Source organism: Malaclemys terrapin, chromosome 15 (assembly GCF_027887155.1).
Source record: "Malaclemys terrapin pileata isolate rMalTer1 chromosome 15, rMalTer1.hap1, whole genome shotgun sequence".
Lineage (NCBI taxonomy): Eukaryota > Metazoa > Chordata > Testudines > Emydidae > Malaclemys > Malaclemys terrapin.
The window spans coordinates 6,637,696-6,651,487 of NC_071519.1; the positions used below are offsets into that span (position 1 = coordinate 6,637,696).

A 13,792-nucleotide genomic window follows, 5' to 3' on the forward strand; every position below is an offset into this window, starting at 1 on the left:
TTGCGCATGCTCTATACGAGTGCCCGTGAGGATAAAGCTGCTGCAGTGGCCTTCTCTGTGTGATCCGCGGGCCCGGGCTGAGCAGCTGCTGCTTCCCGGGGTCTGTGCGGGGGGACTTCGGCATTAACCCCCCCCCCCGTGCCCGGCCGGGGGGGCTTTCTCCAGTTGGGACCCGCCCCCTGGGCAGCCCCGGGCCGGAGCCCCCCGGTGAGTGAGAGACCCCGGGGCGGGGGCGCTGGCGCTGGGGCCGGGCAGGAAAGTGACTCTCTGCCCCGGGGAACCTGGGCGAAGCCTCGGAGCTGCCTCGGCCCCAGTGGAGCTGCAGCAGGATCTGTCCTCTTCCCCGCTGGGATTGGGGGGGCAGAGACTGGGGCCCAGCGGGGCGTCCCCTGTGGTGTGGGGGTGTCGGGCAGGGAGGGGAGAAGCTGGAGTTGCGTGGGGTTTGAACTGTCTCTGTGTAGCCAGGAAATCCCCAGGGGGGAAGGGGGGAGGGGAGTTAATTGGATCCTGTCCCTGTTTGTGCCACTTTCCTCTCACCCCCGATATAAATTCTCTCTAGTTCTTCCACATTTCTCTCTCAGTATCTCACATGTGGCTATAAAATCTGGGGAGATTCCCCCCTTTCATAGAATATCAGGGTTGGAAGGGACCTCAGGAGGTCATCTAGTCCAACCCCCTGCTCAAAGCAGGACCAATTCCCAACTAAATCATCCCAGCAAGGGCTTTGTCAAGCCGGGCCTTAAAAACCTCCAAGGAAGGAGACTCCACCACCTCCCTAGGTAACGCTTTCCAGTGTTTCACCACTAGGGTGACCAGATCACCCAAGACAAATACCGGGACGTGGGGGGGGAGGGGGGGTGACGTGGCGGGGGGCGGGGCCAAAAAAAAAAAAACCTTCCTCCGCAAGCGCTGGAGGGAGGCCCGGGAGACTCAGGGGAAGCGCGGGGCCAGGGTGAGTAACTTTCCGGCCTGGTCCCTTGCAGGCAGGACTCAGTTGGGTGGTAGGGCGAGGAGGGGGCGGCCCGCGGGGCCAGGCGGCGGCTGTTCTCCCCCCCGGCCAGTGGGACTCGGGAGCAGCCGCTGCTGCAGCTCCCACTGCCGCGGGGGAGGAAGTGGCCATGGCGTGCTGCGGCTCTGGCGCCCCTGAACCCCCCGAGCCGGGGCCTGCTGCGGGGACCCAGCAGTGCGCACGCTGCGCCCAGCCCCTGGCCAGTTGCGTCTGGGCTGCTGCCCAGCTGGTGCAATCCCGCGGCAGCCCCGGAGTGGGGCAGCAGGCCCCAGCCCCCCCGTCCCGCTCGGGTCCCGCAGGGGAACGAACGGGGCTGGGCGGCCGATGCCTCCGCCCCGGGGCCGCCGCGGGATAGCACCAGCTGGGCAGCAGCCCAGACGCGACCGGCCAGGGGCTGGGCCCAGCGTACACGCTGCTGGGTCCCTGCAGCAGGCCCCGGTTCGGAGGCGCCGCAGCTGCGGAGCGCCATGGCCACTTCCTCCCACGCGGCAGTGGGATCTGCAGCAGCGGCTGCTCCCGAGTCCCGCTGCCCAGGGGGGAGAACAGCCGCCGCCTGGCCCCGCGGGCCGCCCTCCTTCTCTCCCTACCACCCAACTGAGTCCTGCCCGCAAGGGACCAGGCCAGACTGTTACTCACCCCGGCCCCGCGCTTCCCCTGCGTCTCCCGGGCCTCCCTCCAGCGCTTGCGGAGGAAGGGGGAACAGGCGGAGATTTGGGGAGGGAGCCAATCGGGGGAGTTCGGGGCGGGGGGGGGCTGCGAGCACTTCCGGGCTCTAGGCTCCGGGGCATTTCCTTGTTTGTCCAGTGTCCCGACCGCATGTCGGTCGGGATGCGGGACAAACAAGGAAATATCGGGACGGTCCCGATAAAATCGGGACGTCTGGTCACCCTATTCACCACCCTCCTAGTGAAATAGTTTTTCCTAATATCCAACCTGGACCTCCCCCACTGCAACTTGAGACCATTGTTCCTTGTTCTGTCATCTGCCACCACTGAGAACAGCCGAGCTCCATCCTCTTTGGAACCCCCCTTCAGGTAGTTGAAGGCTGCTATCAAATCCCCCCTCATTCTTCTCTTCTGGAGACTAAACAATCCCAGTTCCCTCAGCCTCTCCTCATAAGTCATGTGCTCCAGACTCCTAATCATTTTTGTTGCCCTCTGCTGGACTCTTTCTAATTTTTCCACATCCTTCTTCTAGTGTGGGGCCCAAAACTGGACACAGTCTTCTAGATGAGGCCTCACCAATGTCGAATAAAGGGGAACGATCACGTTCCTCAATCTGCTGGCAGTGCCCCTACTTATACAACCCAAAATGCCGTTAGCCTTCTTGGCAACAAGAGCACACTGTTGACTCATATCCAGCTTCTTGTTCACTGTGACCCCTAGGTCCTTTTCTGCAGAACTGCTACCTAGCCATTCGGTCCCTAGTCTGTAGCAGTGCATGGGAGTCTTCCGTCCTAAGTGCAGGACTCTGCACTTGTCCTTGTTGGACCTCATCAGGGTTTTTTTTGGCCCAATCCTCTAATTTGTCTAGGTCCTTCTGTATCCGATCCCTACCCTCTAGTGTATCTACCACACCTCCTAGTTTAGTGTCATCTGCAAACTTGCTGAGAGTGCAGTCCACACCATCCTCCAGATCATTAATAAAGATATTAAACAAAACCGGCCCCAGGACCGACCCCTGGGGCACTCCGCTTGAAACTGGCTGCCAACTAGACATGGAGCCACTGATCACTACCTGTTGAGCCCAACGATCTAGCCAGCTTTCTATCCACCTTACAGTCCATTCATCCAGCCCATACTTCTTTAACTTGGCGGCAAGAATACTGTGGGAGACCATATCAAAAGCTTTGCTAAAGTCAAGGAATAACACATCCACTGCTTTCCCCTTATCCACAGAGCCAGTTATCTCATCATAGAAGGCAATTAGGTTAGTCAGGCACGACTTCCCCTTGGTGAATCCATGCTGACTGTTCCTGATCACTTTCCTCGCCTCTAAATGTTTCACAATTGATTCCTTGAGGACCTGCTCCATGATTTTTCCAGGGACTGAGGTAAGGCCGACTGGCCTGTAGTTCCCCGGATCCTCCTTCTTCCCTTTTTTAAAGATGGGCACTACATTAGCCTTTTTTCCAGTCATCTGGGACCTCCCCCGATCACCATGAGTTTTCAAAAATAATGGCTAATGGCTCTGCAATCTCACCCGCCAACTCCTTTAGCACCCTCTGATGCAGCGCATCCGGCCCCATGGACTTGTGCACGTCCAGTTTTTTTAAATAGTCCCGTACCACTTCTTTCTCCACAGAGGGCTGGTCACCTTCTCCCCATACTGTACTGCCAAGTGCAGCAATCTGGGAGCTGACCTTGTTCGTGAAGACAGAGGCAAAAAAATCATTGAGTACATTAGCTTTTTCCACATCCTCGGTCACTAGGTTGCCTCCCTCATTCAGTAAGGGGCCCACACTTCCCTTGATTTTCTTCTTGTTGCTAACATACCTGAAGAAACCCTTCTTGTTCCTCTTAACATCTCTTGCTAACTGCAACTCCAAGTGTGATTTGGCCTTCCTGATTTCACTCCTGCATCCCTGAGCAATACTTTTATACTCCTCCCTGGTCATTTGTCCAATCTTCCACTTCTTGTAAGCTTCTTTTTTGCGTTTAAGATCAGCAAGGATTTCACTGTTTAGCCAAGCTGGTCGCCTGCCATATTTCCTATTCTTTCTACACATTGGGATGGTTTGTTCCTGCAACCGCAATAAGGATTCTTTAAAATACAGCTAGCTCTCCTGGACCCCTTTGCCCTTCATGTTATTCTCCCAGGGGATCCTGCCCATCTGTTCCCTGAGGGAGTCAAAGTCTGCTTTTCTGAAGTCCAGGGTCCGAATTCTGCTGCTCTCCTTTCTTCCTTGTGTCAGGATCCTGAACTCGACTATCTCATGGTCACTGCCTCCCAGGTTCCCATCCACTTTTGCTTCCCCCACAAATGATCAGCTCTCTTGTGTCCCCTGATTTATCCCTGTTCTCTCCATAATTCTCAAATGTCCATTTAAAATCTCCTCCGATGTGGGGGATTTTCCCACTCATTTTATTTGCAGTGCTGAGTCATTATCCATTCTAGTTGTTGCAGAGGGTTCAATTGCCCAGTGATCATCTACCCCCTCTCCTTTGAGAATAATTTGTTCCCTCCTTTATCTCTGTTAGAAATGTTTGCCGATGAAAGAGATCAGCCATATATTTAATACACATCAAAGCCAGAGGCATCCCCCTGTTTGGGGGATCAGTGGTTCACAGCTGACAACAGGAAAGTTGGCCGGGCCCTTTTCTTTTCTCCAACTGGCACGGGATGAGGAGTTCACTCTGAGTGCAGCATAGGTCCAGAAGTATCCCAAACCGTATGACAAATGGTCTCCCTGAGGGGTTGCTTCCCACAGTGCTAAGATGTAGCCACCTCTGGGGTGGATCCATGGTGGCCATTATTTGTTAGTGCAGGGGTTGGCAACCTTTCAGCAGTGGTGTGCCGAATCTTCATTTATACACTCTAATTTAAGGCTTCGCGTGCCGGTAATACATTTTAATGCTTTTTAGAAGGTCTCTCTATAAGTCTATAATATATCACCAAACTACTGTTATATGTAAAGTAAACAAGGTTTTCAAAATGTTTGAGAAGCTTTATTTAAAATTAAATTAAAATGCAGATCTTATGAGTTTAGTGTGATTCTTGCCCTTGCTTTTCCTTGCTGAGTTTTCCAATGTCTGGCACGTATTTGGATACTTTAAGCTGCACACAGGCTTCTGAGTGATCAGTTGTTAACCGTCTCCGAGAGGGACAGAGGACAGATTTCATGTGTGAAAATACCTGTTCACACAGGTATGTGGATCCAAATGCTGAAAGCATTGCAAATGCAATTTTCTTCAAACACTTAAATTTCACTGGCAGGGACGTCCAGCAGGTCAGAATAGAGGCCCCATGATCTCTCTCAATAGCTTCAAGTGCGCTCCGCGGATCCACAAACTTTGATATCCACAATTCTGAGCTTTTTAACCGAATGAGTTGCATTTCGAAATCTTCAACACCCATCCACTGAAATACAGACAAATCCAAGTCACTTTCGTTGAACTTTTCAGGTTTAATTAGAAAAGAAAGCATTGGGCCAAATCGCTGGAAATCTTGAAATCTGTCAGAAAATTCTGATTCCAGTTCTTGCATGTACTTTCCAATCTGATTGACACTGACAGTGCAACATGTCGATAGCGCTTTTATGTGTTGGAACTAGCGGAAAGTAGAAGTTTGAATATCCCTAGAAAAAACTGCTAGTTTCACAACAAATGCTTTCCAGGCTTCATAAAGATTCAGAACTGTTTGCCCTGCACCCTGGAGACAGAGGTTGATTTGTTCAGGTGAGCAGTGATATCAGTTAGGAACAAGAGCTTACACAGGCATTTGTCATCATCCAGTTCGGATTCTTCAAAATGGTTTACAAAACTTTCCAGTATATCTTCCCCCTTTGTTGTGCCATGCAGGGGTTTTAGGCAACAAAGTTCCTCTTGGATTTCATCGGAAGCACAGTATCTTGCAACAATTGCCAAACATGGAACGTCGTTTATATCCACGCTCTCATCAACTGCAACACTAAACACTGCTGTGTCTTTCAATGCAGTTGTCTGCTTTTCCTTAATGTTTTCTGCCATTTCACTTATGCGTCTCTCAACTGTTCTGGCAGAGATGGGCAGTTCTTTTATTCTAGATATGATTGTATCTTTATTTGGCAAATCATTGAACAAAATCTCTGAACTGCTGAGAAAAACTTCTTTTATATATTTCCCCATCTGTAAATGGCTTTCCGTTTTTTGCAATGCACTGTGCAATCTTGTAACTTCCTTCTGTAGCTTGATTTTTACTTACACTTAAGCTTTTAAAAACACTGCTTTGCTTCTCATAGGCTGCTACTGCCTTTTTGATTGATTCAGTCTTGGCTGCTTCATCAAGAAAGGTTTTCTCGTGCTTCGTTTCAAAATGTTGTCAAACACTTGATGTGCGACAAACAACACCTTCATAACAGAAAGCAGAAATAGCACGGTCCTTCTTTTCAATAAATCCAAATGCATCTGTCCAAGCAGGCTGAAATGATCGGACATCTAGCTTCGCTTTCTTAGGAGCTGCCATTTTGTCAAATGTTCCCTTCAACTCTCAGTGGGGAAAAAAATGGCAATAGAAGGCAGGCACAAGGTCCAAGGCAGTGTGGTCTAAGATAAGTAATTTTAAGATGGGGTGCTGAGCTGCGCCCCCTCTTGCCTGGCGTGCAACCCTCACTGTCCCAGGCTGGGGACAGTGGGCCACAGCAGGGAGGCTGATCCAAGGCCAGGAGCAGAGTCCAGGGTGGCCTGCTGGGACTCCAGGCCCGAAAGCAGGCTGAGCAAGGGCTGGAAACCAAGATTGGCAGCTGAGGTGAGTGGAGTAGGTGGCTGGTAGGCCTGAGCAGGGCTGGAGGCCTGGACCCTGTCTGCAAGAGAGCCTCCAACCGGAAGCAAGGTGAGTGGAGCTGTGCGGTAGAGACCCCTGCTGGCGAGGGGCCAGCAGCCAGAACCCCATAGTAGCGACTGGCTCGGCCTGCCGCCACTCTGGGGTTTCTGCCCCCAGCTCCTGCCAGCTGAGGTCTCAGCCTGCTGCCAGCCTGTGGTTCCTTCACCCAGGCCGGCAGTGGGTGCTGAGTGGGACCTGTGGGGACCCGGCTGGCAGGAGCCGGCAGCGGGAACTCCAGAGTGGGGCGGGCTGAGCGGCTCGGCCTGACCCTCGCTCTGGGGTTTCGGCTGCAGGCTGGCAGGAGCCGGCAGCAGGAACTCCAGAGTGGGGCAGGCTGAGCGGCTTAGCCCGACCCTCGCTCTGGGGTTTCGGCTGCAGGCTCCTGCCAGCCAGGGTCTCAGCCCGCTGTCAGCCTGGGGTTCCTTCCTCCCCAGGCCAGCAGTGGGTGCTGAGTTGGACCCGCGGGGACCCCGGCTGGCAGGTGCCAGCAGCAGGAACTCCAGAGCGGGGCGGGCTGAGCCGCTCAGCCCGCCGCAGCTCTGGGGTTTTCACCGCCAGCTCCTGCCAGCCGGTGTCTCAGCCTGCTGCCAGCCTGGGGTTCCTTCCCCCCAGGCCAGCAGCAGGTGCTGAGTTGGACCCACGGCGGGTCCCGCAGGAGCCGGCAGCTGGCAGCAGGAACTCCAGAGTGGCGGCGGGGCTGAGCGGCTCAGCCAGGAAAATTCGGCTCACGTGCCAACTTTGGCACGCATGCTGAAGGTTGCCGACCCCTGTATTAGTGACAGGCCATGGACATTTCTTACCTATTTTTGCCATCCAGGCCTTCCCTTTTCCTGTTAAAGAAGCATCCCCCATGGCTCCCTCTGCCTGTGTGACTGGCCAGCAGGGGGTGGTGATAACTTTCTATCCACTTATCAAACACTGTGAGATAACACTGCTGCTAAGGGGTGCGGTATCTGTGTGGGGAGATTACAGCTGGAGCTGAAGGGGCATTGTGGTAGGGGGAGGCCTCTGGTGACTGGGCAGGGGGTACCCTAGTCAGGTTGGTGGGTTCTGGAGGTTTGGGATTTCGGGGGGTGGTTCTGATGTGCCCAGCCCTGAGGCTATGGGTCCTGGAGGTGGGTATCACTGGGGGCCCCTTGGGTGCAGAACAGCATAGATGGGCGTCTCTTGGGGAGGCGGGGTGGGGGGTTAGAGGGAGCCTGGTGCTGTGCCACAGTCTCTCTGTATGGGCTTCCCCCGCAGACTCCTGGGATCGTTGCCATGCCCAATGCACAGAGCTGTGGGGGGCATCCCCAGCAGTAGGTCAGGGAGTCCCGCAAGGGGGAGGAGTGGGTCCCAGGTGAAGGGTAGGGCAGATCCTGGTGGAGGGCAAGCAGGGGTCCTAGACAGGCAGTGAGGGACTGAGTTCCCAGTGGGGGGTCCTTTTGGGAGGTCCCTAGCTTCTGGGGGCTCTTGGTGGGGGGAACCCTTTGGGATTCCCAACCTGGCAAGAAAGTCTGGTGGGGGATCTCTGACCAGTGGTGGGGCTCTGAGGGGTATCTGGGGTCCCTGGCCAGTCATTCTGGGGGCGGGGTGCCAGGGAATATCTGGTGGGGCCCTGGCTTGACGGTCTGGGCTCTGGGTACTTGGGGACCCTGGCTGCAGGTTCTGGGGGCTGCTACTAATCTTCTCCCGGATTGGCTTGTGCTAGAATCCTGGCTTCAAGCACTACCCGGCATTCCCCGGCCATGCCCAGTCATCGTGATAACTTTCTAGCCAATTAGCAAACACTGTGAGGTGAAATCACAGATTTTGCTTTTTTCCTCTCTTGAAAATTGCAGCCTTGTTAATACTAAATTCTGAGCCACAGACTCCAGGTAACTGGAAGAAACCAAGGGAAAATGCTGGGGTCTAGCATTAAAATCACTCTACACTAACAGCCCCTCCCCTCATTTCTCCTCCCATTAGCAATTTCAGGAGCAAATCCAGCCATGGGGGAGCAAACAACCCAGGAATGGGACTTTCCTACCAGGTGGGCAGGGAGAGAGGACAGGGAAAGAGAGAGAAGGAGAAAGAGAGACTGAAAGGGGCCGTGGGAGAGAAGAGTTTTGAGAGAGATTTCCAGATCTCTTATCTGCCCAGCCAGATGTATTATTGCACCCTGGTTAGACTCGCTTCCCTGTGGACAAGATGAGGATCAGACAGAGGAAAACCCATTTTCTGACTCCATATCTCTCCTGCTGGAGTGTAGCTCCCATGGGGTCAGTGTTAGAGGGAATTGTTGAAAGTGACTCCTTTGGTTCTGCTTTTTTCTAGCCTTGTGTTCAGAGACTTTGTTATGGGATGGGGGGAAGGAGAAGGGAGGTTAAAAATGTGTCTATGGGCTTAGCCTGGCAGGAGGGACCAGGTCTACACTGGAATAAAGAGATCAAGTGTTTTCCCAGCATGGCAGAATCTAGGGTGTCTGTCTGCAGGGAAAGGGCCTGGGGGAATCATAATGTGAAATGAACTGAAGCCTGTTCTGAAACCTCCACAACTGCCCTTCTTGCCCTGCAAGGCTGCAGAATGACGTCCATGTTTCGCTCCAGCTCATCCCGTCCTCCCATGGGACAGGGGAGAGAAATGGCTGCAAAGGAGCCAGTTCAGGTAGGGATTACTGGGGGGTTGCTGGTGGGTTTCTGCTGGAGGAGAGGGAGAGCAAATACACTGGAGATGGGAAGGTTTGCACAGTCTGGTTTGGAGGTTGGAGCAGGGCAGGAAATTCACAGGGTGGAGAAAGGGAGGAGGACAGAGTGTGGCAAACAAGCTGGGAGTTGTTTAATAAGTGGCCTAGATTCTAGGAACAGACCCATGAGGTTTGGAGTTGGAAATGCTCTAATTTGTTGAACAGAAAATAACCCACCTACATGGAGCTAGCAAAAATGACCAGACTCAGATATGAAGGGGGCACCCACTAGTCAGGCTTAGGGGAGATTCCCCTCTCTCTTCATATCCAGCTCCTCACAATGAGGAGGGTGTTGGGCTTCCTACCAGGGAGCTCTTCCTGGACTCTGCTAGTGGCTCCATCTCCTGTATCAGTCTGTGGCTAGTAGGTGTGTGATGGATCTGCTGGGAGAGAGGAGGAGCTTTCTCTTCATCCCCTCTCCCTGGTGTTTTCTTTATGCTCTGAGTGGGGTGGGGGTGGGACTCTGACTGCGAGCCACCCAGAGCTTTTGTTTGGCTCCTGTCCCCCACGTATGAGGGGCTGTGAATGGGGCAGCAGGTACTGACTCTTGCTCTTTCAGGGGCCAGTGATCTTCGAGGAGGTGGCTGTGTATTTCACCAGGGAACAGTGGGCTCTGCTGGACCCCACGCAGAGAGCTCTCTACAGAGATGTCATGCAGGAGAGCTGTGAGAATGTGACCTTACTGGGTAAGGGTTACTGTCTCCTTGGTTCTTGGAATGGGAAATGAAGAGAGATAGTTCACACCAGCCCCCAATGCCACCTCTACTCTGTCCTGTTTCAGCTTCACCCCAATATGCCAGTGAGACACACACACACTATCCAAAGTGTTCTGCAGCAGGGGAGGGTCTCTAGAACCGAGCACAGGAGCAGTATCGCACAGTGTCAAATATCTCCTGTTTGCTCAAGTAAAACTGGGGGTTAGGTCCAGCATAATGAACAGAAGCTTCAAACCCTGAGCCTTCTCCACCTAGACCAGAATGTGCTTGGGGTGTAACAAGCAGGCTGCTGGAGTCAGAGCTGCTGGTCCAGCGTTACTTATCACATAGACGCTCTGTGCGTCCTTGAGTGCTCGCTGGAAGTATTCAGACAAGGGAGCTCCATAAGCAGAACATTGCATCTCACACAGCATTACAGATGACACAACTCCTCACTGGTCTGGATTGCACCCCACCATGTGAAAATGGTTTAGGTTGGTAGTGAAACTTCTTGAGACATGGAGAGTCTTGCTCCCCCATCACCATGTGTAATAGCCACAATCCCTCTTCTCTGCAGGTTCCTTGGATTTTTGAGTCCCTCATTCCCAAACTCACATGACTCCGATTCTTATTTTTCACAATCTGCTTTTCCAGACTAATTAGACCTGTTGCTCCTGAATTATAGCTTCTAATTTCCCAGTGTTCTCCACAGCCAGGGATTTTCCTACTCCCTCCCATGACAGTGGACTCACTAGATTCCCTAGTACATAAGAATGGCCACACTGGGTCAGAGCATAGGTCCATCTAGCCCAGTATCCTGTCTTTCAAGAGTGACCAGCGCCAGGTGTCCCAGATGGAATGAACAGAACAGGGAATCATCAAGTGATTCATCTCCTGTCACTCATTCATAGCTTATGGCAAACAGAGTTTAGGGACACCTTCTGTGCCCATTCTGGCTAATAGCCATTGATGTGCATGAATTTATTATGTTCTTTTTTTGAACCTTGTTATAGTCTTGGCCTTCAACATCCGTTAGCAAAGAGTTCCACGGGTTGACATTGTGTTGTGTGAAGAAATACTTCCTTTTGTTTGTTTTAAACCTGCTGCCTATTCATTTCATTGGGTGATTCCTAGTCCATGTGTTATAAGAAGGAGTAAATTACACTTCCTTATTTACTTTCTCCACACCAGTCATGATTTTATAGACCTCTATCATATTCCCCTTAGTCGTCTCTTTTCCAAGCTGAAAAGTCTCTTTTCAATCTCTCCTCCTACAGAAGTTGTTTCATACTCCTAATCATTTTTTTCCCCTTTTCTGAACCTTTTCGAATTCCAATATATCTTTTTGGAGATGGTGCTACCACATCTGCACGCAGTATTCAAGATGTGGGTGTACCATGGATTTATATAGAGGCAATATGATATTTTCTGTCTTATTATGTATCCCTTAATGATTACCAACATTCTTTTAGCTTTTTGACTGCTGCTGCACATTGAGTGAATGTTTTCAGAGAACTCTCCATAATGACTCCAAGATTCCTCTCTTGAGTGAAAAAGCTAATTTAGACCTCATCATTTTATATGTATAGTTGGGATTATGTTTTCCAAGGTGCTGCAATATATGCTATCCTGACATCTAGTACTGCTGAGATCCTGCATTCAGTGATATCCCTGCTCTTCCTGTTCCCTTTCTCCACTGAACCCCACCAGCCCATGCTTACTGTTCCCAGCTTCCCCAGGACTCTCTTGTTGTCTCTGGACTTCTCTATCCGCAAGAAGCAGTGCCTGGGAGACTTGCCCTCTCTCTGGAGACTTCAATTTCTGGGACGTGGATTTATTTTCTCTGTGTTTTAGGAGACTCTTTGAAATTGAGTGTCTGTGACATTAATGACAGTACAATCTGGACTCTTGAACAGCTGTGTCCCCTCAGTTCCCCAAGCTGGGATGCCTTTTACACTGCTTTACTGTGAGAAAAGCCACTCCTGGGCAGTTAACACACAGTCTCCAGCATGTAACTCGGTCCTAGCTACACAGTAGTGAGTGCTGCTAGTCAGTGACTCACAAATTACAGTAACCCACAGGAGAACCCCAGAAAATTCTCTGCTCCCAGACTTTCCCCCAGAAATGTGCACTTGCACTGTCCAGCACACTACTGAACAACGGAAGCTCATTTGAAGTGTCATTTCATCAGTGGAAAATGACATGCGCCAACCTTGTTATCCAAAATGAAGTTTCCAACACACTTTAATCCAAACACACTGGATAGATAAAACAATAAAACAAGATTGCCAATTACCGGAAAAAAAGATTTTAAGTGACTATGGGTAATGAGGCATAAAAGTCAAAATTGTTTACAAAAGAAATGCAAGATAAAACACAAACTAACGTCTAACAAGCTAAAACAGATTCAAAGCAAATGTTTCTCGGACCATATGCTGAGACAGGCTGGCTTTCCTTTCAGCTATTTGTCTTGCTGTCTCTGAGGAAGTGGGTGGATGAGATTCTGTGGCCTGCATCGTGCAGGAGGTCAGACTAGGAGATCATTATGGTCCCTTCTGACCTTAAAGTCTATAACTGGTCTGTGGGCATTCCCCAGAATTGTAACTTTTTCAGTAATATCATAAAGTAAAATTTCATAACTTTACGTACAGTGTTGCTACACATTTTAAAAGGAGGATAATATTCAGTAGATTGTGTTTTCAAACGATACCTCAGAAGCAATACTGTGTACAAAATTGATCATAATTTTCTAGAAGAGTGAACATAGGTGTACAGATGGACACCGTGTCTGTCTGTGTGTGTTCTCAGCAGATATGTGGGTATTTCAATCCCTCCTAAGCAGAATGTTCTGCATCTTCAAGGACCTGGGCAGCTGTTCCTGGGAATTCACTCGTTTACTAAGTGTGACACTGTCTGGAATTGAGACACTTTATATTATTATTAATACCAATATGATAAAAATTGCAGTGAATTGTGCTAGATATGTCATGTAAGGTGTCAAGGAAAATGTTATGATTTTCCAAGTATGATAATTTTGTTTCTGTTTTTATCACCTTTGTACTGTGAGATATAGATATGTAGGGTATATCTGTATTCCAGACTTGTGCAGTGTTTCTGGGTGACACCCCCAGATATATTGGCACCAGCACTGCCTACCCTGTTTGATGGCCCATCCAGGGTCATCAGCTGTACAATGAATCCATGGAAAGGATCAAGGGGATACACCTATTGAGGCAGCAAGACATGCAGGGGTATGTCTGTGTACTGAGAACTCCAAGGTTTTTCCATGCCCTGTGCTGTGAAGCTTGTGTTTGGGACACAGGAAGTACAAGCCACATGGCAAAAGGAATATAAAGGGCAGCTGCATCATCTCCATTTTGTCTTCAATCCCTCTTCCTACCTCTGGAGCAACTTCTCTCCAAACTGAAGCCTTGAACATAGGACTGAATGACTCATCCAAGCTGTGGCTTTGTTCCAAACAGACTTTCAAGCCAGCAATTTACCTGATGTATAGAAATTTGAATGTATCTGACTTTTTAAATAACCTCTCACTGTACTGAACCTAGGTGCTGATTGGGAGTCAGAGAACTGGAGTGCAATAAAGGGGGCAGTGTGATTTCTTTTTTCAGCTTCATGATAACCAGTGTGGGTGATCAGAAGCACAGTTTCTGACTTGTCAGTGAGTTTAACTTCAGTCTTAACTGCCAGTTTTGGGAGCATCCGCTCTCCCTTTTTCAGCCTGCCCTGACCTTGCATTTTCAGTGAAGACTAACCCAGGCACACCAGGTCTCACTAAGCACTGAAGTTAAATTAATAAAATATTTTTTATGACCAAGTCTTATGAAATCAACTGAACTCCTTTGT

The 13,792-nt window shown here is 50.6% G+C and overlaps 1 protein-coding gene across 8 annotated transcripts in view; it reads left to right on the plus strand.

Moving 5' to 3' along the window:
* LOC128823104 (zinc finger protein 891-like) overlaps positions 1-13,792 on the plus strand; it is a 37,249-nt gene that overhangs the window by 299 nt on the left and 23,158 nt on the right. For 3 of the 8 annotated variants that reach the window (XR_008441665.1, XR_008441661.1, XR_008441663.1), the window contains exons 1-3: positions 34-207; positions 9,066-9,154; positions 9,793-9,919. Coding sequence is in view for 3 of the 8 variants with exons in the window: in XM_054005209.1 (XP_053861184.1) it covers positions 9,793-9,919; positions 13,028-13,050 (150 nt within the window). In the remaining 5 variants the exon portion in view is untranslated. Of the gene's footprint in view, positions 1-33; positions 208-9,065; positions 9,155-9,792; positions 9,920-13,027; positions 13,765-13,792 lie in introns of those variants that run through there. The other 5 variants (XM_054005208.1, XM_054005207.1, XM_054005209.1 and 2 more) reach the window with 4 other exon arrangements.